This window comes from Poecile atricapillus, chromosome 5 (assembly GCF_030490865.1).
Source record: "Poecile atricapillus isolate bPoeAtr1 chromosome 5, bPoeAtr1.hap1, whole genome shotgun sequence".
Classification (NCBI taxonomy): Eukaryota; Metazoa; Chordata; class Aves; order Passeriformes; family Paridae; genus Poecile; species Poecile atricapillus.
This window is the reverse complement of record NC_081253.1, coordinates 25,422,516-25,447,495: the sequence shown is the minus strand read 5'-3', so window position 1 is coordinate 25,447,495 and position 24,980 is coordinate 25,422,516. Positions and strand designations below refer to the sequence as shown.

The 24,980-nt window shown below is 39.9% G+C and overlaps 1 protein-coding gene across 5 annotated transcripts in view; it reads right to left on the bottom strand.

Annotated features, from left to right (window-relative positions):
- The window catches only part of PARD3B (par-3 family cell polarity regulator beta), a 393,890-nt gene that overhangs the window by 87,807 nt on the left and 281,103 nt on the right, over positions 1-24,980 (bottom strand). For all 5 annotated transcript variants that reach the window (XM_058839501.1, XM_058839502.1, XM_058839498.1 and 2 more), the window contains one exon: positions 8,473-8,583. In XM_058839501.1, the coding sequence (XP_058695484.1) occupies positions 8,473-8,583 (111 nt within the window). The remainder of the gene's footprint in view (positions 1-8,472; positions 8,584-24,980) is intronic.

Below are 24,980 nucleotides of genomic sequence, written 5' to 3'. Positions count from 1 at the left end.
AAAATGGCCTTGAGTCTGCAGGGCCTTTGCACCCCTTAGCTGCAGTTGCAAGGCCCAGCTCCTGGTGCTGATTTACAGGAACTCTCAGGTTGCTGTCATTTGCACTTTGCCGTTTAAAAAGACATGTAAGTAGCTGTGCATACCATACCTGAGTCCCTTTTGTGAACAGAATGAGTTAATACTCATTCTGGAGCAAACAGTCATGAAAAGAGGATTAAAATAACAATACTCTTGGAAAGTAAGACTTTGCTTACAATTTAGACATTGGGAACTTAATGTTAGGAGTGCACACAATACCAATTGCAGTCAAAGCCACATAATCATCCCTCCAACTTCTCCAACTAACACATCAAACAAACTGTTTCAGAGAAGTTCATCAGATTAACAGAGAACCAGTATAAAGTAACCACAGTATACCTGCGGGAAAGCTATGGGGGGACAGAGATAACCACCTATGAACTGAATCACTGCTACTGACTTACTAGGCTCCAGCAATTATTGTAGCAGGTTATCAAGCAAAACCACTGAGGATTGGTAGCACTGTTCTAGGAAAAAATACCAGAAACTTTGTAATGACCACGGGAAGGCACAACATTGATCTGACACCTCATGAAAACCCAGCATTCACAACCACATGCAGTAACACAACTCAGGACAAACGCAGGAAAACTGGCACCTACTGAGTCTCCAGGCCACCTCTGTCACTAAGGGGGTATTCTTGGAACATCTCCTGCATAGGTACTTGCAGCTCTACTTCCTAGTGACGCCTCATGAGTTCACACAACCATCTCTGCAACTGCATGAACATTATGCCTTCATTTGAACGAAATCCTAGTAGTGGAAGGAACAAGCCTAGCCTATCATGTGATATGATACTCCAGGCACATTTATTCTACACATGACATTGAACCTGGAACCTATTTCTAGATTAGGATTTCCTAGAATTTCTCTGTACAAGAACAGGAACAGTCTCCATCTGTTAGTCTGGGATTCACAGGTTGCTTCTAATTAACAATCCTTGATTTGAAAGCAAAACTCAGCTTTGCCTGAGCAGTCAAAGCTTTAAGACTTTCAGGTATTTTGGTTTAAGATCACTATGGAGATTTACACATGCAAACAGATTTCCTGCCTGTCTATCCCCATGAGTTGCATTCTCATTTTTATGCTGTAGTAGCTAAGGGAGTCTGAAAACAGGAATTCTGTGCTGTGGCACTACTTCAAAGTGCATGCCAGCGATTTATGATAGACTGTCATATATCACAAATGGAAGGGCAAGGAATGAAATGCTGCTTCCAAGTAATTCTTATGCCCTTATTGATTCTGGAGCGGGCAAGAGCTGACCTACATTCAATACTGCATCAAAGAAATCCCTAGGCCAGGATAGTCCATTTCCTAGAAAGCACTCTTTTAGATGGGTTGGCTAGTACCTGGGCCAGGTTCACTTTATTAGTTTGGCCTGTAAGTTTCTAGCAACATTTCAGGTTTACAGAACCAAAACAACCATCAAGTAATAAAACTTTGATACATACAGAAGAGAGCCATGCATTAGCCCACTTAAGCCAAGAAAAAGCCAGGCCATTGCCCCTGAGCTGCTCTGATCTCTTAGGTGGACAGGCAGCACAACTTGTGAAAAAGTGTCTCCAGATGATACTGGTGCCTCAATGACGAGCAAAACAAGGATGCTAAATGGCTTGGATGAGAATTCTGTGCTTACATTTTGAGAGCACAGCTATGACACCTAGAACTGCTATTTCCATCAGTGTGCAACACCTGGAATAGCACTGTGATAGTTAGAGAAAAAGGCCAATCCCATGTGCCACTCTTGTTACCATCAGTTCTCAATGTTCTTAACATTGGGACAATCTGGGACCAACTGTAGACCCAATACTGTCTTAAGAATGTCCTCCAGCAGTAAAAAAGCCACGTGAAGCAGCTCAGAAATTGCTGTCTGGTTCTAAATGTTACAACAAAACCTGTGAAAGGTAGGTGAGATCCATCTACCTCAGCTACTCGTAACCAAACATCGATCTCCCAGTGTTCCATGGTAGGCTTTTATTACATGTTCTGGTATGCAGAGCAGCAGCAGATCTAAATTGAGAATCATTCAGAATCAATGGGTTGGGATTACTCTGTCCTCCTGTCCAGTGCAAGTGCTTCCACAGTAATAAACAGAAATCTGATAGCTTCATACTGTCAGCACAAAATGAAACTATGACCTTGACCTGTGCAACAGCATCCAGTAATTTTTTCATAACTTCAACATACCATACTGCACAGCTATGATCTAATAAGAATCTAAAAGTAATTAACTGGAATTTTTGAAAACTGAAGCCTTAATCAAATATGTATTCTTATCAGGGTTGCAAGCCAGCAATAAATTGGGACATTTAAAAAACTGGGATCCAATCCAATCCGTGATCTGATCAGGGTTCAATGGTTATAATAAATTGGGAGTATTAAAACTGGGATCACATCCAACACTTTATTTTGTCTAAACCACAGGACCTAGCAGTGCTGTAAAGTCAGGAATACTCAATGAACAGATATACCATGTTGGATTAACCCTTAATAAATAATGATACACAAGCTCAGGTGGCCCAAAAACATGTGGTTTAGCACAGAGCTTAATGGCGAGAATAGCAATTATGGACATTTTATCAGAGATCAATATGAACTCTAAACAGCTATAATAATGCTTTTAGACTTGGCAGGTGGAATACACAGGAACAAAAGCTACATGGGGTCACCAACAATGCGTGTGTGAATGAATGTGTGCTAAGATGCACTAGGCACTCAAAAAAACTGCTTTGATTTTTGCAACAGTCTGAATTCCAAATTTTTATTCAAAGCCATTTCCCTTTTCTACCATTCTGCCATGTATTCTCATTTTCATTCTGGTTTTCAGTAACATACAAACTGTTTGTAATTAAATATAATAAAACAAATGCTGACAAAAAGGGAATGAAGTTTCACTCCCAAGTACTCTCTCCTCTCTAAGTGGACTCTATATATTTTTATTTCTGTAAGATGCATCCCTTCGTGCAGAGATCTTGCAGCTGCAAAATTAAACCTCTGTTTGCCAAATATGAAAAACATATGTATTGATTTTTTAACTATGGGAACAGGCAACAAGCATTAGGGCTGATAAGACAAGAGAGAAATGCTCTTCAGTTGCTGGAAGGTTTCTGAAAAGTAAAGGAAGTCAGTCTTTAATATAAAAACTGAAACCATTTAGTTCTGCCCATATTTCAAATACAGTACAACTTAAGCATTCAGTTCAGACGGTGATAAAGCAGGGACCAGATATTCCTTCTGCTTCTCTAACACTCGACTCAAACTGTAATGCTATTAAAATTTTTCCTCAATTAATTTCCAATAAGGGCTACAAAACCAAGACTGTTTTAACAAAACTACTCCCACAAAAATGCGCAGAGGATTATTTTTCACATGGAGTGCCTCCTTATTAACTAACTCTCATGCTACTTCAAAAAATCTTCCCATTTTCAACAAGGTGCTTAATTTTGTAAATTTTATTCTAATGTCAAGTAAGTGTTCAATTCTGTTGGAAGACTTAGGTCTCAGTAGGAAAATCCCAATAAAATAGTATTAAACAAACAGGAAAAATATTTTTCTTTCAGTTGATAGTCACTTTATTTGCATTTAAAAGGCAAACAAATTATGATGTGTAAAACTCATGCTTCTAATATATTTTTCCTGTTCATTTTACAACTACTTCCAAATGTTAGAAAATGAAAAGAACCTCAAATGAGTGGGAAAGAAATGGAGGGAGGGATTAAATCTTTTTTGAGGGAAGGAAAAGAAAAGGCCTCTTCCAGTATTTAATAATGTAGCAAACATCTTGTCATTAAAATGATAAATTCTGAGTAATTTACACTGAACACACTAAAAATACGGATTTGAGTCAGCTTGATCAAAATAACCCTCAGATACAGCATTTCTTTATTCCTTTTATGGGCAGATTCTCGACCTTTAAAGCACATGCTTTATTACAGCCAAACTCTTTGAAGCATGAACAAAATGATGAGTTTATTTAAAATAAGGCCTCAGTCCAATGAAGCATGTGACTTGTGTCAGGAAGGACAAACCACCACCTCAAAGAGCTGTACCACCAGTTAAGTCAATACTCCTGAACTATCATGAGCTCCTGTCTTTTTCCACTCAAGTTTCACTGACATTGCATCACCTTGGCATAATAAAACTTAAGGAGGTAGGGAGAGAAGAAGAAAATAATTTAAAGAAGGCGCTAAATTCATATTCAATTGGACACAGATAAGGCTATTACTAAAGAAGGAATGCCTAACATCCAAAGTTCCTGTTCACTACTTGGAGCTTGCAGAAGTAGTAGTCATGTAATAAAGTATTGGCTTTGAAAAGAAAGGAAGCCTGGGGCTGAGGTCTGGAATCAATTCTTAGCCTGACAGGGACTTTTTAGGAACCTGGACAAGCAGCTGCACTGCCTGAATGTCACATTCCCACCCAGAGGACATGTTTTTTTTCCTGGCAGATTTTCTCTCTTCCACCTCAACTGTAGTGCTTGGGGTCAGGCCCAAGCTTTCCTGACAGCAACGGACACAATGAGACCTTGATCTCAGCGGGGATTGCTAGGGAATACAAGCAGTAAAAAAAAATAATGATGTCAGCATTTCAGTGCAGGATGTGGAGCTGCTTCAGAGAACTGCAGCTACAAGGCAGCACAGAGAGTTGTACCGAAAACAGACTGGGACAATGTGGAATCGAAATAGAAATTACTAGGCTAGCAAAATCCTACATTTATTTTCACTTTCTGAGGTTCAAATCTGAAACTTGGCAGCCCATAAGAGGAGTTTCCAGGCAAATTTATACTGAAGACCAATGTGCAAGCAAATCCTGTCCCTTTGGGAATCATCTGCACTCACATAGAGTGAGCACTGAATACTCTGTCTGCATACGCCCACTAGCTCTAACACATTCTGGATGTGCCAGACTTGTTGCACATGCACTGTTCAATTCCTTCACTGTGCAAGCAGGAAATCCAACCTGTTCCAGGCATGATGGGCTTACACTCATGCAGCACACCTACGTAAGAGCTGATGTTTCCTGTCAGAGCCAGATTCACTGAGCTTGTACTGCACAGCCAGCCCATAATTGTGCAGTGAACACATCTGACATTTTTGCACGTTGAAAGCTCGTCAAAATTTCTGCAATAAGGCTGCAGTCTTTGCAGAAAGCCTATCCCTGGGATTTTGGAAAATATTGTTGAGCCTATCCAATACCAATCAAAAAACTCTGCAAAACTATGAGAGACAGCCCAGTCCTGTAAACTGAAAATGTACTTCATACAAAAAAAAAATTTTCTCAGCTGAGATCTTGGAACAGTATTCTGCTTTTTGGAGAGCTGCCAAGCATATATTGCATGCAAAACCAATATCCAAAACCAGGCGAGTTCCACAGCTGCTAAGATGCTGAAAAGCACTTGATCATTAATCCTGTCACACCCAGCCCAAAAATCAACTATTCCAGCCTCTATCACTAGTGTCCAAAATGGACAACATGGCCTCTGAAAAACAAAACAAAACAACAGAAAAAAACCCAGTCAGATGAAAGATCATAATATCAGTTACTATGGTAGGCAGTCAGCATTTAAGAAAACTGTTTAAGCAAAAAATCGGACTTTAGGATTTTAATAATTGAATTGAGGGTCTGAACAAGAATTAATTATACAGCTAATCTTGGAAAAGTAGAATTAGATGTGCATTTAAGCTATTCTAGAAAGGCTAAAATGTTAGAAAAACAATTTTAGTTTGTTCAAGCTGTTAAATATAGGATAAATATAGGATCACAGGTATCAGGGGACAAAACTTGCAAAATTTCTGTAGTCTGTTCTACTATTACATCCCCAGTAGTTTTAACATACGCTCATTTCACTAAACAAGAACAGATCTGAAAATATGAATGTGTTCTACTAAGCTTCAGTTTTATAAATACAAGACCAAGTATGCAGGATTGCAACTAGTGAAGTCATAGGAGCAGGTGATCTATGGTGTGAATGTTCCACAAGGTTTTCTTTGCCAATGTGTGCATTAAAATCTTGGACTTGAATTACATTATAGAATTATTATATCTTGGGACAGAGCTATAAAACTTGTCTTTACTGTCTTACTGGGAGTCATCATTAGGTGAACAGTCAACAACTAAGCAAAAGGACTGATCTACCTTCAAGTCAGGTAACGTTTCCTTAGTGATTTTAATCAATTTCCTAAACAGTTTTTACCCATACAGGAAAAGTAGCTTCTTTATATAATTTTTTTCTAACAAAAACAAAGCTTCTTCTATTTTATAACCAGCTCAAGAAGGGTTCAACAGTAAGCCTGTAGGTAGTCTTAAGTGGAGTAAGAACCATGATCTTATAGAAAGTTGAAGCAAATTGCTTGCTTTTACAGCACATGTTGCATTCCGTTGAGGATAACATAGGGAAAATTTCTTCACTGTTTTTCTGGGATTTAATTTAAATCCCCCAGAGATAGAAGATATACTACCTGATACTAAAGTGTGATATTCCTATTCTCGTGCCTTACAGAAGAAGAATCAAATAAGTGAGTTAAAAATATCATCATGGTTCATCCACTTCTCAACACACCTGCTGTTCTCCATTTCAGTCACAAACTCTTCCAGGTCACAACTGAAATCATTACTAGAGAAACTAGAATGATGAAGACATTGAGCTGCCAGTTTCTAATGCAGCCGTACCAAGTTACTGTCAATCAGTGACTGTAATTAAAAAAAAAGCACACAACGCTAAAGAAATATTAAGAACAATTATCTTGTGTCCAATTGGAACGTTAGACCTCTAGACAGAAGGGTTCATTCCTTCCAGCCTGCCAACATTTTAGTAAATGACACTGGCCCTTTAACAGATGGGATACATGCTTCTTAGCTTGCCAGGATCCTAATAAAAGACACTGGCTTCTTTAAAATGAAGGACACATACCTCTCAAATTGCCAGTATCCAAATTGGGAGTCAGCAGTTTAATATAAAGGCACTCATCAATCTGGCAAAATCAAGGACACAGCACAGAAATTTTAAAACAAATGGTACAAAGTTTCTCCTGACACTACTTAACTTAGATGAACTGAATACTTAAGCACTGGCTAAGCATATCCAGTAGCAGTGCTCTAGTAACTAGACACCTTGCCAGCTTTTAAAATAGTAAAAATTAGCAGCAGACTTCAAGGGTTTGGACTGACTTTTTCCCCCAATCAAACCCATTAGCTCCCACTTGTAGTGCTGACCATGCACTGCATGACTCTAATGAAAGCAGGGTGTCTTTTCCCTGGGCACTAACCAGTACCACAAAGTACCAGTACCACATTGATCCGTGTGGAAATACTGTCTGCCCCAAAGGAACCACGTCTGCTTCCATTCCCTCTCCCAGGAGAGGATGCACTAGTGAAAGAGAGAGACCTCTGAAAGTTTTCTGTTTGCACTGACAAAATGTATTACCACAAACTGTAAAGTTTTACAGCATCTGCAGACACTTCTAGAGAGCCACAAACTATAGGCTCGTCAACTTCTCTGATAGCAGTAATCACAGGGAAACAAAGACCTTTTTCAGCATACCAAATACTTCTGGATGAGTTGGGGAAAGGGAAAATGGAGTTTTCTGGACCTTGTTGATACTGACAAACTGTTTCTGGTTTCTGAAGGATAGATGTGGGGAAAAGCACAAAACTATAAAATCTCTTAATCTGGAAAGATAAAGAATTCACTAAGACTGGGCATAGGAAAGTATATTTTATGAACAGGACAGACTCCCAGGGTCTTACCTCAGAAATACAACTCCAACACACCCAGCTTCTTGCCATGCACTTCTCGCCCATCCCACTGCTGGCAGACTCCTGCCTCTGCCAGCAGTGATTTTAACCATCTGAACCTGACTTCTTCCAGGTATTTCCTCGGCATAGTCAACATTTGTTGCATACATATTATTGCAACATATGGTTTACCAGCAAACACTGTGCAGGAAAGAACATACCAAAGTACAAAAACTACTATTTGATGGCACAGCCAGCTGAAGACAAAGAGGTCTGAAGTGCTGGAAAACAACAGCAGAAGCTTTCAGGAGAGAAGGGAGTAGGTTCTTGCTGCAGAGAGGTAGAGAAGAAAATTACTAATTCAGCTGGCCTTGGGAATGAGCAGAGGTGAAACAGGTTTTGAAGGAACTGATCTTCAGCAGCTAAGGCAGAAACTGGGAGTTGAATGTGCCAGTGAAGGTCCCAGAAACTGCAGGAGAACAAGAGGCTCCTGTCACAGAGCAGCTCTGACTCAGCCAGGACTAGCCTAATGCTCTGGCTAGCCTGGACCTGACTGCAGTGGGCATTGTCTGGGACAGGCTGGCTGGCTGCTCCTTCAGGAAACCCCTTGCTCTGAAGTTTTTCACTTGATGAACAAAGATGCTGCTGCCATTTACTCACCTTTCACGCTCATCTTTCATTTTCTCCAGCTCCTCCTCTTTAAGCACACCTTGCTTTGGAGTCCCCTTCTGATCTGCCTTCCCACTTTTATCTTCTTTCTTCTTTCCAAATCTGTTAAAGATATCAAAGGAGTCATGAGGAAATAATTACAGAAGAAAAAACAGTACTTTTCTGTCATAAACCACAGAAATTTTAGGCAATCAAAACACTGAGTTTTTATCTTAGTGACTCATAAATTTCCCACATTGCAAGATACGTTACCAGTATTACCTGGGCCGTATGCAAGAGGAAGGACTGCTTAGAAATTGATTTGGACCCTGTACTTTTGAAAGCTATTGCTTGAAACTCAGTAGAAAAACCCCATCAAACCTGAAATTCAGGGCATTGCAGAGCTGGAATATTAATATAGCACATTTAAAAGTGGATGAAGGTTCCTCTAGCCACACGACAGGTCTCTGAAAGTCATCTGCAGTGGCTGTGGTGTCAGCACCCAGACTGGGCCATTGTTCTACTCTTACCACTAACTATTGTCTTTCATTCATGACACCCTCATTTTAGGATTTGTTCTTTGTTCAAATGAGGATGCAATCAGAAAGAATAAAATCTTGCTTTGTTCCAAGAGTACAAACTATGGCAGTTCATAAGAGCTGTTTTTAAAACTTCTGGGGTTTTCTTTCTGCCTAGTAGTACACTATAATGTAATATTTATGCTGTGAAAGTCCTCCAGAGGCCCCAATGGGTTTGGGGCTTACACTGTTGTTTTATACACTGTACAAATGTGCATAACAAGTCTGCTTTACCCAGCCTATAAAAGGTGGCTGAAGTGGAGGGCTACATTTAATTTCTCGTGGAGTTAGACAGAATACAGGGCTCAAATACGCTCATGAATTATGGACCAAACAAAAAGTTTAAAAACCTCCCCTCCTCTTCACGAATTTACAATTCTCAGTTCCACAGGTAAATGATCAACCTGTGTCTTCCCCTCCAAATTAATGTGTCCTTATATGCATGACAACAATGTAAAGAAAAGTAATTACTTCTTGATTAAATATACTCCATTGCAAACTAATTAATCTGACTCAAAACTGCAAACTCTTCTGTGAAAGTCTGCAGCATTGCCTCCGTGATCTTTCTTTTACCCTTTTTATTTTTCATTTATTTTCATGTCAGCCCAAACTGCCTCAAGTGGAACAGCTGAACTACTGTGACTATACATCAGCTGTAAATCATTGACTTTATGTTTCTCCACAGACAAAAGTAGGAATTTTGCAAGTAGTCAGGCTCATAAGATCATGATCCAAATATTTTGTGAATTTAATTAATAATTCTGAGCTTGTAGGCAAATGAAGTTACTGGGAACTCTGCAGCAATTTTTCCAGAGTAAGAACTTGGTTAGAAAGGGAATGATGGATGTGAGAGACAGTCACATAGCATGTGGTACTAATAAAAAGGGCAAATACTACAGGTAGTAACATGAGATGCTTTATTGCGTCTGTCAGGGACTGTGCTGGGGAGCAGGGAGTCCTATCAATGCATGGTTTTCTCTCTTTTCCTATGTGTCACAATAGAGATAGATGGTCTCTTGCCTTCTTTGAGGGATCCTTTGCTCAAAATACACATACACCTTGTCTACAAACAATCTTCAGTTCTTTTTTCATGGTCTGTACTCATTTCAGCACTTCCAGAAATACAGTATATAATTTCCACACTTTTCCTTTTTCTGAGTGTAGAGCAGCACTCTGATTTCACTGCTTCTTTCTGAGTTCCAGCAGTTCCAAGAAACTAGAGTCACACACCCCATCAGAAGGTGGTGGTGGCAGTGAGGGCAGCAGTCAGGAAACACGAGAGAGAGAGACAGAGGTTGTACATAGGGTGAGGAGAAACAGAGTAAGGTGGGTGCACAGGTATGAAATGACCCAGGTGAAAAAGAAAAGCCAAATGAAACTCTGTATATATTACTCTCTACAGAGATGCCAGGCAGCCAAACAAAAAATCACCTGGGTATAAGCACCAGCTCCTGAAACACCCCTGCTTTCTGACACTTGCTCATGCTGGGAAGGTCTCATGGCAGTTTTCTCAAGAGGCCATATTAGCACTTGCATCTTGGTCATAATCCAGCTCTGGTGCTTTGTTTATATTCAGTCTGCCTGCTTTCTCTCACAGTTTCAATTTAGGTTTGTGGAGTTTCATATTCAACTGTAGCATATATTGATTTTGAAAACATTATTCTTGGGCATTTTGTATTGCTGCAGGGAGTTGAAGCTGGATATGTTGCACGCTCAAGAGAAATGTAAAAAAAACAAAAGAAAAAATAGTCTTTAACATGCATCCCTTTCAAGTCTAGATATTATTTCTTGCTTACTGGAGAAATACATTTTAAATAAAATAAAGTGACAATTTTGATTGCGATAACTGCCAACATGACAAACCTTACAAAAACAGTACTGTTTGCTGGTAGAGCTGCTCTTGCCATAAATTTGGCAAGTTTCAGTGTAATTATAAACTGGGAATGAGTTGGTCTTGACGAAAACAAGTTTTGTTGTTGTGCTGCATTAAAGGCAGTGTGGCCAGCAGGTTGAGGGAGGTGATTCTGTGTCTCTTGTGGGACCCCACCCCGAGTGCTGCATCCAGCTATGGGGGCCTCCAACATACAAAAGGATGTGGAGCTGCTGGAGTGAGTCCAGAGGAAGCCACAAAGATGGTCACAGGGCTGAAGCAACTATCCTGTCCAGAAAGGCTGAGAGAGATGGGGCTGTTCAGCCTGGAGAAGAGATGGTTCCAGGGAGACCTTATAGCACCTTTCAGTTCCTAAAGGAGGCTACAAAAGAGAAGGAAATGGACTTTTCCCGAGGACAAGGAGTGACAGGACACGGGGAATGGCTTTAAAGTGAAAAGGGGTAGGTTTAGAAATTGCTCACTGAGGATGATGAGGCACTGGGACAGGTTGCCCAGGGAAACCGTGGAGGTGCTGGAGGTGCTCAAGGCCAGGTTTACTCAGAGGTGACCTTATCACTCTCTACAACTTCCTGAAAGGTGGGCGTAGGCAGGAGGGGGTTGGTCTCTTTCACCAGGCAGCAATGAGACAGAACGAGAGGACACAGCCTCAAGCTGCGTCAAGGGCAATACAGGTTGGATGTCAGGAAAAAGTTTTTCATGGAAATAATAATAAGGTACTGGAATGGTTTGCCCAGGGAGGTGGTGGAGCCACCATCCCTGGATGTGTTTAAAAAAAGACTGGATGTGGCACTCAGTGCCATGGTGTAGTGATGGTGTTAGGGCTGGGTTGGACTCGATGATCTTGAAAGTCTCTTTCAACCTGGTCATTCTGCTGAATTCTATTGGATGGGGCTTTGAGTAACCCAGGACAGTGGAAAGTGCCCCTGCTTACAGCAGGGTGGAACTGGGTGATCTTTAAGGTCCCTTCCAACCCAAACCATTACATGATTCTGTGACTATTTTTTTCAATTTTTTGCTTCAGATAGGATTTGTGCAGGCTTACAATTTTGACTTGTTATACTAAGTATGCAGCATATAGCTTAAGGCTAGGGAAATATTCAGATGTAGGGTTTGTTTTGTGTTTTTTTTTTTTGGCCTGTTCTGCACATTGCTATACCATAAAAATCCATTCTCTTATTATTACTGTTTTTCATTCTGTTCTCTTATTATTATGTTTTTCAGCTCAACAAAAAACTTGCACAAATATTAGAAAATAAAAGCAGCACAAAATTTAACACTGTTAAGAAAAGCAATATACACAGACAGCATTAAACCACAAAGAACTCAGTATCATCTCTACCTGAATTTATACACCCTGTCCTAAAAGTTATGATCTGCTCACTGATGTGTTATAATTGTCATGGGCTTCTGATGATAAAATTAACTTCCAGCCATTGTAATTTTGCATGGGTTTGTGCACTACAGGCTTAATAGTCTTTACCGCTTCTTGGAACAACAACAAAAAAAGGTAGTAAGAGTACTTGCTGCATGATCAAATTAGGTTTGCTCATATTATCATTGACATCAGTATGAGGGCCTCCAATGATTTCAACAAGAACAGGATAAAATCTGTTATCAAATTATACTATGGAATTAATCAAATCCATATTAAAATTCTATGGAAACTGAATGGCTTTAGGATTTGAAAATGTCAATTCTCCAGGCATTGAATAATTGTACTGTGGTAAAATCTGCCTTCCATATTAATACTATTGTCAGCAGAATAAAAACATTAATGAAAAACTGTATGGTACACAAATTTTTAAAATGTCTGTTTTGCTATACTGTGCACAGTCAAATTCACTTCAGCTTAATATCTGATGGATTTATCACTCTGAAAACCTTTTATAACAAATGGAGAAATATAACTAGAAGAAAACAAATGGATCAGCTGTATCTTCTCATTCTACAGCCATCTATAATCAATTTATGTCAAATGAAGCCACTGGTCATTGCAATGACAGTCAGGAAATAAATCCATGCCTTCCCAGGTTGAGTGAGTGCCTCAGTTCTTTGATTATCCACTGTAAATGCCTGGGAAGCACTGTTAAAGATGTTACAGCCCTGTTAACCTTAGTATACTTTTCAGCTGGGAAAGTTAATATTCCAACTACTCAGAGCACAGCTCTCCTGGAAATAAAAACGTAAAGGGATTTTCTTTATGTGAAGGGATCTTTGAGCGCTTTGTGCTTTTGGGAAAAGCCCATATGCGACTGTTCAAAATATGCTGCACAAGAGTGAGGCATTATCCTATTTCTATTAATTTCAAAGGGTGCCCTGCAAACAACTGAAATTGTTCCCCTCAGAAACATTAAGGAAATAAAGTCTCTGAATACCAAATGTATGTTGTCTTGCAGGATTTATTGCCATTCTATTGGCTATAGCATTAAAGTGTACGTATGCTTCTTTCCAAGGATTCTAAGGGATAAAAATGAAAACAAACCTACTACAGACCCTCTCTGTTATTACTTGGGATAAATGTCTTGCATGCAAGACCTAAAGCTGTGGTCATGGCAACACTTCGTTTCCGTGTGGAGCCGTGGGCTTCCAGATCTCAAATGTGTTGATATTTGCTTCAAGGATTAAAAAGCAGGCAGGTCTGTAAAGTCCCAGACTTCTAAGCAGCAGAAACATCTGGTGGGTGGAACCTTGAAGCAGCTCCCTGACTAAATTCAGCAATTTGGATTTCTTAGCTAACTCAGTTGCCCAAGATCAAGAGGTTCCACTGCAGCTAACAAGGTACACAATGAAAGTACAAACATCTGTGGGAAAATAATTCAAGAGAGCCTATGACACAGTCAAACAAGACACAAAGCCTAACACTGTCAGAAAATCTTGACATCTCCAGAAATGACATGTAAAAATCAAGAGTGATTTGTAAAGTACATATAACAAAAGCTCTGACTCTTAGTCATTTCACAGCAAAATGGGGAAAAACGCTGAGATTATTAAAGCAGGTCCCTTATGAAAGGCTAGAAATAACTCTTAAAATTAAATTTAAATGTGAGTAAGAATGAATAAGTGAGAAAGAAAGATAAAGATACTAATAAGGTATGATTTTCAGGTCCACACAGGGACTATAAAAAGCTTATTAACTGCCACTACTGTGCTGTGTTTTAAGTTATTTTATCACTCAGCTTTTATGGTAGAAGAAATACTCTAGAAGCAGTGCTGTGCTTTGATTAATTGCTTTCATACATACACTTTTACAGAGTATTAAACATTGCTGTAAAGATCCTTAGTGAATCAGACTTGATGGTGATTACAGGCCAGGCTCATTTTACATTTATGTTAATAGCAGCATTAATGAAATACATCTTTCACATTTTTAGTGGCTCTCTAAATACCTAAAACATTTGTTACTAAATGTTTACTTACTGGGCAGAAGTGTGCCATTGAGCATTACACCAGTGGGATCAAGAGCTCTGCAACAGCTAAAACAACTACAGAAAGAAAAGAACATGTTTTGGCAAAACATGTTTGATAATTTGAGAATGGAGCACACATAGCAAGGGCTGGGCAACAGCGTTCAAATCTTCATCAGTATCCCAGAAGATGGAAAGTGCACAAGTTAAACATATGGTAAAAGGGCAGCTCTGTGCTGGGGACCGTGCACAGGAGGGGTTTAAGCATCTCTTTTCCTGGTCCTCTGCCAGCCCCTTGCTTCCAGAGAGTGGATCCCATTCCCTCTGTGGAGGATTTAGCCCCAGCAACATTGAGATGCCCTTCCCAGTGTACAACACGCATTACAGCAGAACCTCCTCATGACAAAGCCTTGCCCAGGAGCAGGTTTTGAGCCAGTCTCCTTGCTCTGGCAGGGTGAAAGGAAGGCACCAATAAGATGATGAACACAGGAGAGGGCTGTTTCAGCCCCTGCAGCTGCTGCTCCCTGCTCCTGGGTGGGGAGTGCCTCCAATTCTGGGGCAGTCTCTGTACAACTACAATACTGTTGGGTAAATTGGAAAGAGATCTGGGAAATAAAGAGGGAAAAAAGGATTTTTAGTTAGATTTGGTGAGGTTTGCTTGCAGGAAAGACTTTTGCAGCTGGGCTGCTGCCTCTCTGTTCTTCCACTTCTAGGGCTCACTCCCAGGGCAGCAACAACAGGAGGGCAGCAAAAATAGCTTTCCACAGCCATCAACAGGGAAGCTTAGGCAACCAAAACCAGCTCCCCTGAAAAGGGAAAAAATAACCTCACCTCTGATTTATTACATCAGTGGAGGCATGGAACAAATTGTGCTATTCTACAATTATTACTTGTGTTTCACAAATGCAGCTGAACTTCATGAATGTGAGTATCCTCACATTTAGCCATCTTCAAATTATTTGGGGAGATAATCCACTTTATACTACTGCTGTGATCAGAGTTAAAATCATTATGATCAGCAGGAATGAAGAAGTTGCAAATATAAAAAAATCCACCTTATGATGCTCCTGTTTCATCAAAATTAAGCAAACAAGTGCCATTTTTGTATTTTTTAATTTATTTTTTATTTACTGTATCAGACTGCTGGAGCTAGACTAAAATGTCTGAACTTCCAGAACCAGTCAAATGGGAGTAAAACTTATCTTTTAAAAACTCTGATTAAACACAACCTCCCCCCATCCGTTTATTTCTTTGATGCCCAAATTAGCATCTTTTCTGCAGCTTGCTGAATTAATTAGTACAGTGACAAAGAATTAGTCCAGATAAGATCAAAGCTCAAAACATATTTATCTGGAATTTGAAATTAAGAGCAGAGAGTGTTAACCCTCAATACTTCAAGAAGCTTTCCACACAGCATACTTAGTAAGCCTTCTGTGAGTTCATTCAAAATAAATCAACAGTGCAATTCTTTTCCCCACTGAAGTTTTGCTAAAAGGAAAATAAATTTGCCATGAATTCTCCTACAATGCAAAACTGCCTTTAATGCAGACCCTGTACATGCTACTCATTATGTAACTTGTAGGCATCAGTAGAACAAAGCAAACAAAGCTGAGAAAAGATACTTAATCACATTTGTATTAATGCTTGGATTGTCACATTGTTCCCAGACTTAAGGGCTACTGAAAGAATTCCCAGCACTGAATCTGAGAAGCTGCCTGCTGTAACACCTCACAGGTAAATAATCTATAATCTTCAGTGCAGAGGGTCACACACAGAAACGAAATGTCAAACAGAAGCCCTAAATTACACAGTGAAGTTTGAAGTTTACTCTGAGAGTATCAACCATGTGGACAGCAATAAAGGAAAATCTTCATTCCCGGTATCTCTGCCTTGGATATTATGTGTGTTTCAGTACCAGATAAAAGACTGGAGGCTGTTTCCCATGTGACATGCAGGAGGCTGATCGTTTGCCTAGAAATTGTAGAACGGATACAATTTAAATAGTGACCCCAAAATCTTTTCACCCATCTTCCCAAAGCCTTTGAGACCCCCATAACCTTATTTTTTAAATGCTGAACTTGCTCTTGAAAAGACAGAGGTGAGTTACTGTAACTCATTCTGATAATTAGGTACTAGGAAATCCTTACCAGTAGAGCACTCCTGTTCATCAGTACCATATGCAAAATCTCACTTCTGCCGCATAAAAAATGGCCAAAGAAAAAACCCAATGAGTGTGATGGCACCCTAAGACTTGGACCATCTGAATTGAAGTGTAAACCTACAAAGTCCATCTACTGAACCAATGCAATGGAATAACTCTTATCAACTACAATGTAAACATAGACAACAGAAGGCAGCTGTGAAGAGTCATCCTTTATATTTCAAGGAACTTATTTTTAGAAAACATGCTGAGGTGGTCTGAGTTCTGGAGGTAGCATTTATGAAAAGGGGTCACTACTAGTACTATTATCTGACCACGGAAATTGCAATGTTCAATGGCAGCTATGCACCTGTTCCCATTAAATGATGTTTTAATCACCCACTGACCACACTGCTAGTCTTTTTGGTCACCAGGACAAGAATTCTGCATCCTGAATTACATATATCACAAAAGAAAAATCTGCACTAAACAAGGACAGCTGTGATTTACAATTCAATCAGAAGGAGGAAAAAAAATTGATTTATTGTCTGTCCAATGCAACAAGCACTGCCTGTTTGTCCATCAGACTGTGGAATTGCCCTCTACCCAAGTAAGAAAATATTCCCATATATTCTTATTTATCCCTTCTTCCATAGAGCAGCAGTTATTTTCCCCTCTTGGTTTCCTTTTACAAGCATGTAATTTCTTCAGAAGCGAATACTAATTCTGTTCCAAACTGTGCAGAGAAACACTGCTGTAGCTTCCCTGAAAGGGGTTTGTAAATGGCAACCTGCCAGCCCAGGGGAACACCATAATCCCAGCCATGTCTTGGGCATGGTAACTTCATATTCAAAGCAAAAGGAAAGAACCAGCCCTTGACTTCGCTTTCCTAATTTCCATTTCATAGTCTCAGGAAGGGGAAAGGGGAAAAGGAAGAGAAGCAGGCAGTTAGGATTGCTATTAATTTTTCTGGATGTTTGTTATTTTCTGTCATGCAGCAAAAAATAAAGGCAGTTTCTGATTGAACCTACTCCTCTAAGGTGCAGTCAGAAAGGCAAAGTGGGAGACACAGAGAGGTTGTGCAGTCTGCTCATGTCGCCAGCTGCACCTCCTGAACCATTTGCTGACTTTGTGGCTTTCAAAATCCTTCAGTCAAGTGAGAGCCAGCACACTCCTATCCCAGCAGCACCTCCAGCCCTCTGCAGGTAGCTGAGAACCACTTAAAGGTGGGACAGGGAAAAGACCAACTGAAGGGAGCTAAAGGGCAGCTGTCTGTATGTCAGACTTGACAAAAACAGGCTGCTGAATTTTTTCTTTTGTTTCAGGTTTTCTCCTGTGTTGGGTATCTCTTTCCCTTATTACCAGCCACATGACCCTGGAATTCACTGAAGTATCAATTACGTGTACATGTACAATATATTATATGTATAATGCATATTTGTCAGGGGAAGGACTTTTCATTTTTCTCATATCATAACTCTCATGGTATTCAGTGCTTGTCTTAGCATTTTAGCTACTCACTTTGAGACTCTCCAGTTGCACTATGAAACTTTTTGCTCAGCCCTCTTGGCTATGGAAAAACAACATAGAACTGTGACATTATCAGAACTGCAGATACAAAACTCATGAGGCAAATTAAATATACGACATTTGCAAAACAAAACTGAAAAGCTGCTACATTTGCACTCAGAGCCATGATATTTTGAGGTGTCAGACTTCCTAATCATCTCACCACTGCAGGGCTCACCTTCTCAACCAAATCACGTGCCTTCCTCCCCTTACATGTCACAGTGGGGACTTGTTGGGGCTTATCTGACTTTCATGAAGCAAACCTGCACATTGCAGGTTCCAACAAGACCTCTAAGGAAAAAGCAAACACCCTTGAAAAACAGCATGAATGCAGAGGACTCCCCTCCCTGTTTCAATTGAGACAACATGCCAATCTCCATGAAGGCTCCATTCTGTGGAATGTAGTGACTTTAACGAGTAGTCAATGTTGAACATATATTATCACATCCACTCCTATATGAAGAAACTGAGTCACAAAGGGTAAAAATTATGTGCTCAGTTTAAAAGGCCCTATTCTCTCTCTCTACTGATCAGCTCAGAGCTATGATTCCATTATCACTGCATATCCACCTGCCTCACTGTCCAACTAGTTTGCTATGATGCCTTTTCCCCTCGACTATTTCCCCTATCTCCCTTAAGCTCTCTCCTCATTCATTTCCTTCTTCCCCCCAACACACTCGCTCTCCTCCTCTTTGCTCCACACTCCTTTCATACGCTCTACTGCTGCACTGCTACAGAAATACCTCTTCCTGGGGATTTCTGCTGGAGATTGCACAAAGGGAACGTGTCCTGGGCACCAGCACTCCTGCTTCTCAGACACTGAGCAGCAATATGCAGTGAAGACATGAGATCTCTCATGTGGCTGAGCTACCACTCTTTCTCAGCAGGATGCATTAGCTTTATTTGAGCCCAGGCTCAGAGTACTTGTGAAACTCTGAACTAAGAGAATTCACTGTAAAGAGATGCTTTCGAAAGGAGATATAAGAGGGAGAGAGATGGCTCTTGAATAGGCAAGGGAGGTTGTAAAGGCAAAAAAAAACCCTACTTGATGACTTGCTTTTAGGTTTCATAATGGACTTCTAAAGCTAAAGCAACACAAATTCTTCCTCTGTGCCTTTACTATAGCTGGCATTTTTACAAAGCAGGAACATTGAAAACAATGCCAAAGTAAGAGAGAAGTTATGTATATACTGTATTTTGAAAGATGTGTTTTGGCATAACAAATAGATGTTTTTGAATTTTTAAACTGTCAAAATTGGTTCTTCTGATAAATAATACCTTCCCTCCCTGGCCTTGGCTATTGTACATTACTAATTAGACATAGTAGTTTGTGGTTAATATCCTTCCCTACAGATTTATTATTAGCTTGTATATTCTTTTCAGTAGAATTGTGCTAATGGTAAGGTCTGCTGGAGGCCAACTGCATGAAGCCACTGGGAGGAGAAATCTGTCTGCCTGTCAAAACAGTGGCTATCAATTAGAACTGTAAATGTGATTCCTTTAAGTGTCTTGGATGGTTGCAGAGACTTCCAGTGATGGATTAGGGGGCTGAATCACTTTCATATTGTACTAAAGGAAGCTTTCAAGCAAACAGCTATCTGAATGAAACACATTCACCATTTTTTTTGAGCAAGTCTAGAAGAACCTGTGTGACCTGCCAAAATTCCCCTCTGCTATTTTCCGAGAAATCCCCAGAAATATAGCACTTAATGTGGCACACTGACAAAACTGATACTAGATTATTCTGTGGTTTTCTTAGGAAAGCTTGGCTTAGGATAGCTACAGCAACAGAAGAAAAAAAAAACAATGAAGCTGCTGAAAGACACGAAGCAAGGCAATTCCACCGTTCAGTGATTTGGGATGCAGTCCTGGCACACAGATAGCAATTTCCCCACTGACACAAGCACCCAGCTCTCATTAGCATCACTAAGAATTGTGTGGACATACTGATGGGAATATGTTCCCCTTTACTTTGCAGGAAATTAACACCACTCGGGGACTGAAGGAGGCACTGTCTGTCACTCTCAGACATACCCTCTGCCAGTTAATTAAGCAAAAACCTCTGCCACAACTCTCAAGAGGAAGCTCCTCCTTATTCTCCTCGGTACAGCAAACCTGACACAAAGCAAAATGTCAGGAGCAGGACCTAGAAAATGGGGATATTCAGGGAAGGTGAACTTCAGCCTGCGCTTGCCAAGCTCTTCTGCCACCAAGTTTTGGTGAATTTTGTAAATTGTTATTAGGAATCAGATTGATTTGTTATAAATGAATTTAAGCTTTAAGAAAATATCTTTAGCTCTCATCCCTTGTGGCTTTTGGTTACTGGTTATTTTCAGCAAGAGTAATCCTACATGGCACGTATGAAAACCAGCCAGCCAGCCTGCTAACCAACCCTCCAGGACTCCACTGCTACTTTTGTGCCAAGAGAGAGTGACTAACCAATACAGGAAAAAGCAAAGGACTCAAACATATTCACAAAAATGTGTCTCTGGCAGCTGAAGGACAATGGTTGAGGATGAGGAAGGTTTCATCCTGTCATTAAACAACAGGCTTTCTCATCAGGCTGATAAGCTAAGCTGAATGTACTAAAAAATTTCCTTGGTACCACTTTGTAAATAAAAAATAAATATCAGAACTAAGTGACTGAAAGTTTAGTCAATTATATGAACTACACAGCTCTGTCATATCTGTTGGCAATACTATTGGTCATGAACTGTGAGCCAGAAAATTTCTTTGGAAGGTTTCAATGAAAACCTGGCAATCACTCCTCTTTCTTGAATCTTAGAAGTAATTCTGGTGCAATCAGATAAAGAAATACGTTTTTCTGGACAGAGTCAGAGAAAATTGCTAGAATAGTGTTTAAAACAATGAAGGACCTTACTTTGCTGGCTACTACAACCATGTGCCTTGAAATTGTACAAACACCATTAACAGCCTAGAGTCCCAAAACGTTTTCCTTCTTGCTTATTTCTTCCCTTCCAGACATTGACTCCCAAACACAAATGTTCATACACTATTTTAAAAACAATTATTTATTATTGCTGTTTATATTGCCAGACAAGTAATTTTTGTGTGACAGTGTAGGGAAAATCTCTGCTTGTTCAGGTACAGGAACACTTCACTCACCAAAGGCTTTGACTTCTTTTCTAACTACCTCCACAGCTTTTTTTTTTTTTTTAATAATAACACAAGGTTATATTCATTCATTCAACTCTCTGCAATACCAAATCACTGGTGCTAATATTACCAAGAGCCCAAAATGAGAACAGATGCCTTAAAAATTCTGCGTGTTACCATCTTGGCTTCAAGAAGTTATTCTAAAAAAGATCTTCATTATGAGGGTGATTAAAAAACACCTGTTAAATTCAAATCCCATAGTGGCATAGAAGGCTGAACAACATAGATGAAGTCTGTATGTCTGTCTATCTCTAAAACTTCTGCCACAGGAGTTGCCAGTATCACTGCATGAATAAAAACTAATGGTGTTGATAAAAACCTATTCTAGCCTGTGTAGTCAGTCAATGAACCTCAGTCTCTTTTGTTTCCAAACTGTGCTTGATACAATCACAGTTTCTCCTGAATGTATTAGACATTAGCTGTTGTCCATCAAACAGTTCATAGGGAAAAATTCTGGCTTACAAGCTACCCATGAATTACTGCACACAATCAGTATTCAGTACCATGAACATTCTGCTTATTCATCATGAACTGCAACTGATCACATGTACTGTTTCTATTTCTTAACTTGATAAATTGTTGTTTAAAAACTACCTTCACAAACACAGAGGAGAAGAAGCCACTCTGCACTTGAAAAACATGTTTTGGCAATGTGCCCAAAAATTTACTGCATTAAAAACCCCCACAACCATATGAACACAAATTGCACCACATGAGCGATCACAATTGATGAATTACATTTAGCTGAAAGTATTTAAGCTGTAAAACAAACTAGAGACCTGACTGTGAAACAACTTAAGCATCTGCATTTCCATTTCTTTGCTGTATGCTTGGTCTCCTAACATAGGAAAGAGTGAAAAGAGGGCCTAATTTATCAGCTCTATATACCACTCATTATTTGATCTCTCTATACCACCATTTATTTTGATTTATTAGTTACAAGATTTAAAACATTTTTGTTGTCATGATAATTGAGTTGTCCTTGTAGTCTTATTGTTGTGTATCTAGACAACTGCATTAAAGATGTACAGAATTTCAGAAGAAGTTGGATTATTGATTTAGAGTGCCATGATGATGTTATTTTGTTGTGATCTTATAACTAAAAAGCCCGGTTGTCTGGCTTCAGTTTTTCTTCTCATGTGGGGAAAATGAAATCCTTTTACCCCTCTCCCAGCAGTCATACATCTTCCTGCCACCTCCTGTCTCACTTGTACCACTGTCTCTTTTCTAGTTGCAGCTGAAAAGACAAGTATCACTACAATTACAGTCCAGTGATTCCTGGAAAAGAAAAGCAACAGGATACAGGAATATAAAGCAGAAATCACGGTCAAATTCAAGGTCCTGAATTTCAATAACTTAATAAAAAACATAGCTGTACGTGTGGAAAAAACATTCCCCCCATGTCCACTCACAATAGCTGGAATTAACTATATCTTTTGTACTGTTAGATATACTTCCTCTAGCAATTAGTTGGCATTGTCTCTAAATAAGCAGAGTTGTAAAGCCAGCTAATGCCTTACTGCTTCTATTGGAAATCTTTAACAAAAATCACTAGTATTTAACAGATTAGTTGAAAACTGGTTCCAAATAAGGTACTTTCCTGTTATGCAGAGGACAGTGAGAATTTCATCTTAGCTAATGTGACTAGTGGTGTTTGAAACAAATGAAAAAGTAAACAAATAAAGGTGCTCAAAGATTCTTATCTTGCTCTAGACATATCCAGAAGGTGAAATGGACAGTTTGAAAAGCAAAAAGCTGTGCATTAAATATTTTGACCCGTGAGTTGATTTTATGTTTGTTACCAGTGTTTTCTAAAAATGTATTTAGCTGACACCACATTCCAATTTTTCTTACTAGCACAACTAGTCAAAACCAAATATGAACAGAGGTATGAACAACACTCCCCCAGGCAGTCCCTCTTTTTCTAGTAGTTGCTCCCTGAATTTGAGCATAGCCTAGGAGACAAGCTCAAGACAAGCTTTCCATGTCATTGTGATTCCAATCACAGTGCATCCTAAGGAATGTTCATTTTCCTGAAGCAAGGCCAAAGGAGAATGGTCTATTTCATTCCAGCCCATCTTTTTAATTCCCACAGTAGATGCAGAGTTTACCATCTCACAGAACAGCAGTTCAGAACAAAACTCAGGAGCTGGTAGTTGAAACTTCTTTATCTGGCTGGATCCTCACAGCTCTGCCTTTCCTACTGTTTCTACCTGTCATCTAGAACAAATTAAATGCAAAGAAAGAAAACAGCACTGTTGTGCACAAGGTCAGTCAGCAAGCCTCTTGATCATCAGGAGAATGGGATATCCCATGGGCTTCAGGCAGTGACAAAGCCTAGAACTCCAGCCGGAATGTGGCAGCAAAGGGCTGCCAAGGAAGCAGTAGGATGCAAACAGTCTTTCCCACAGTTTTTCTTCTAGGTAAAAGCTGGAGGCCTTGAGGTAATGCTAAGGTTGAGGTAACAAACTACATTAGCCAGATTAACCAGTTTTCATCTACGTTGCCATTCTGATCCACCATTACCCACACCCCTCACCTCACCTCAGTATTGACAGAAGTTAGTCAGTATTGGAACAAGTGGAACTGAAATCAGAATACACAAGATTGTTCTGATCTGACATTAACTGTAGAGTAGAACTTGTTTTGTTCAATGAGAAAATCAGGCATACCAAAGTTGAAAAAAAGTGAACATAGTAAATTTATTCAGAACTTTTTTGATCCAATCTACTTCTCCTTCAAGAGATCTTTGGAACTTCTCATCTGAACTCTTAAAAAAAAATCCCCACTCATTCAAGACCATGTCTTGTACAACGGCACATTGAAAAAAGATGTTGCAAGACTGCTATCCAATTTTCTTTTTCAACATCCTTCTCCTAGGAAGAATGTGCTCAGAGCAGAAATGTCATCACTCCAATTTTATTCAATGCCAGAAATGTACCTATACAAATCTAGAAGTCCACAATGCTCTGTTTGATAATGCCTGCAGAGCAGGTGGACTTGACTGCATTCCATAATGTAGCCTAGCCAGTATTTTTTCCTGTTAGCAACTCATTGATGGTGTAGATTGCTCAAGAGCTGCAGAGAATCAGCTGCAGCTGGATAGAGGGATCAGCACCAGCCACTGTCAGGGATGTCTCTCCCAAGACTGTCCTATGAACACATTCCTCCCAGCTACGTCAGATATCACTTGCTTTCTCACTTGTATAGTTGCAAAAAAATCCCATCCAAATCCTTCCCATGCCATAATCCCAGCATCTTCCCCTTTACATCTTGGATCTGCAACCAGTAACTCTTATGAGTGATTATTATCCTCTTATTGAAGCCTGCATTAAGTACTTGACCTCCCCTTCAAAGGATTCAAATGACCACCTGCCCAACACATCTCCCAAGCCATCCTGCACAGCCCCAACCAAGAGATGGCTTAGCACTGCAGAAATGAGGGCTGGCACAGCAGCACTTACATCAGCAAGCAGAGGAGAGCAGAGCTGCAGCCAAGCGCACGGCAGGCTGTGGCCAGGGACTGGCACCATCGGCTCCAGCCAACAGCAGGGCACACACAGGCACCTTCAACACCCAGCTCTGCACACACAGCCAGCTGCAAACGTGTCCTTTCTCAACTCCCCTCGGAATTAAAAACAGAACAACTAGCCCAAAGCAGGTTCTGGGGAGAATACATCTAGAAACTTATCACTTCCAAGTGTCAGGAAGAAGCAAAACATCTATCTTTCAAAACATCATTATTTTCTCTCAGGTAGTCA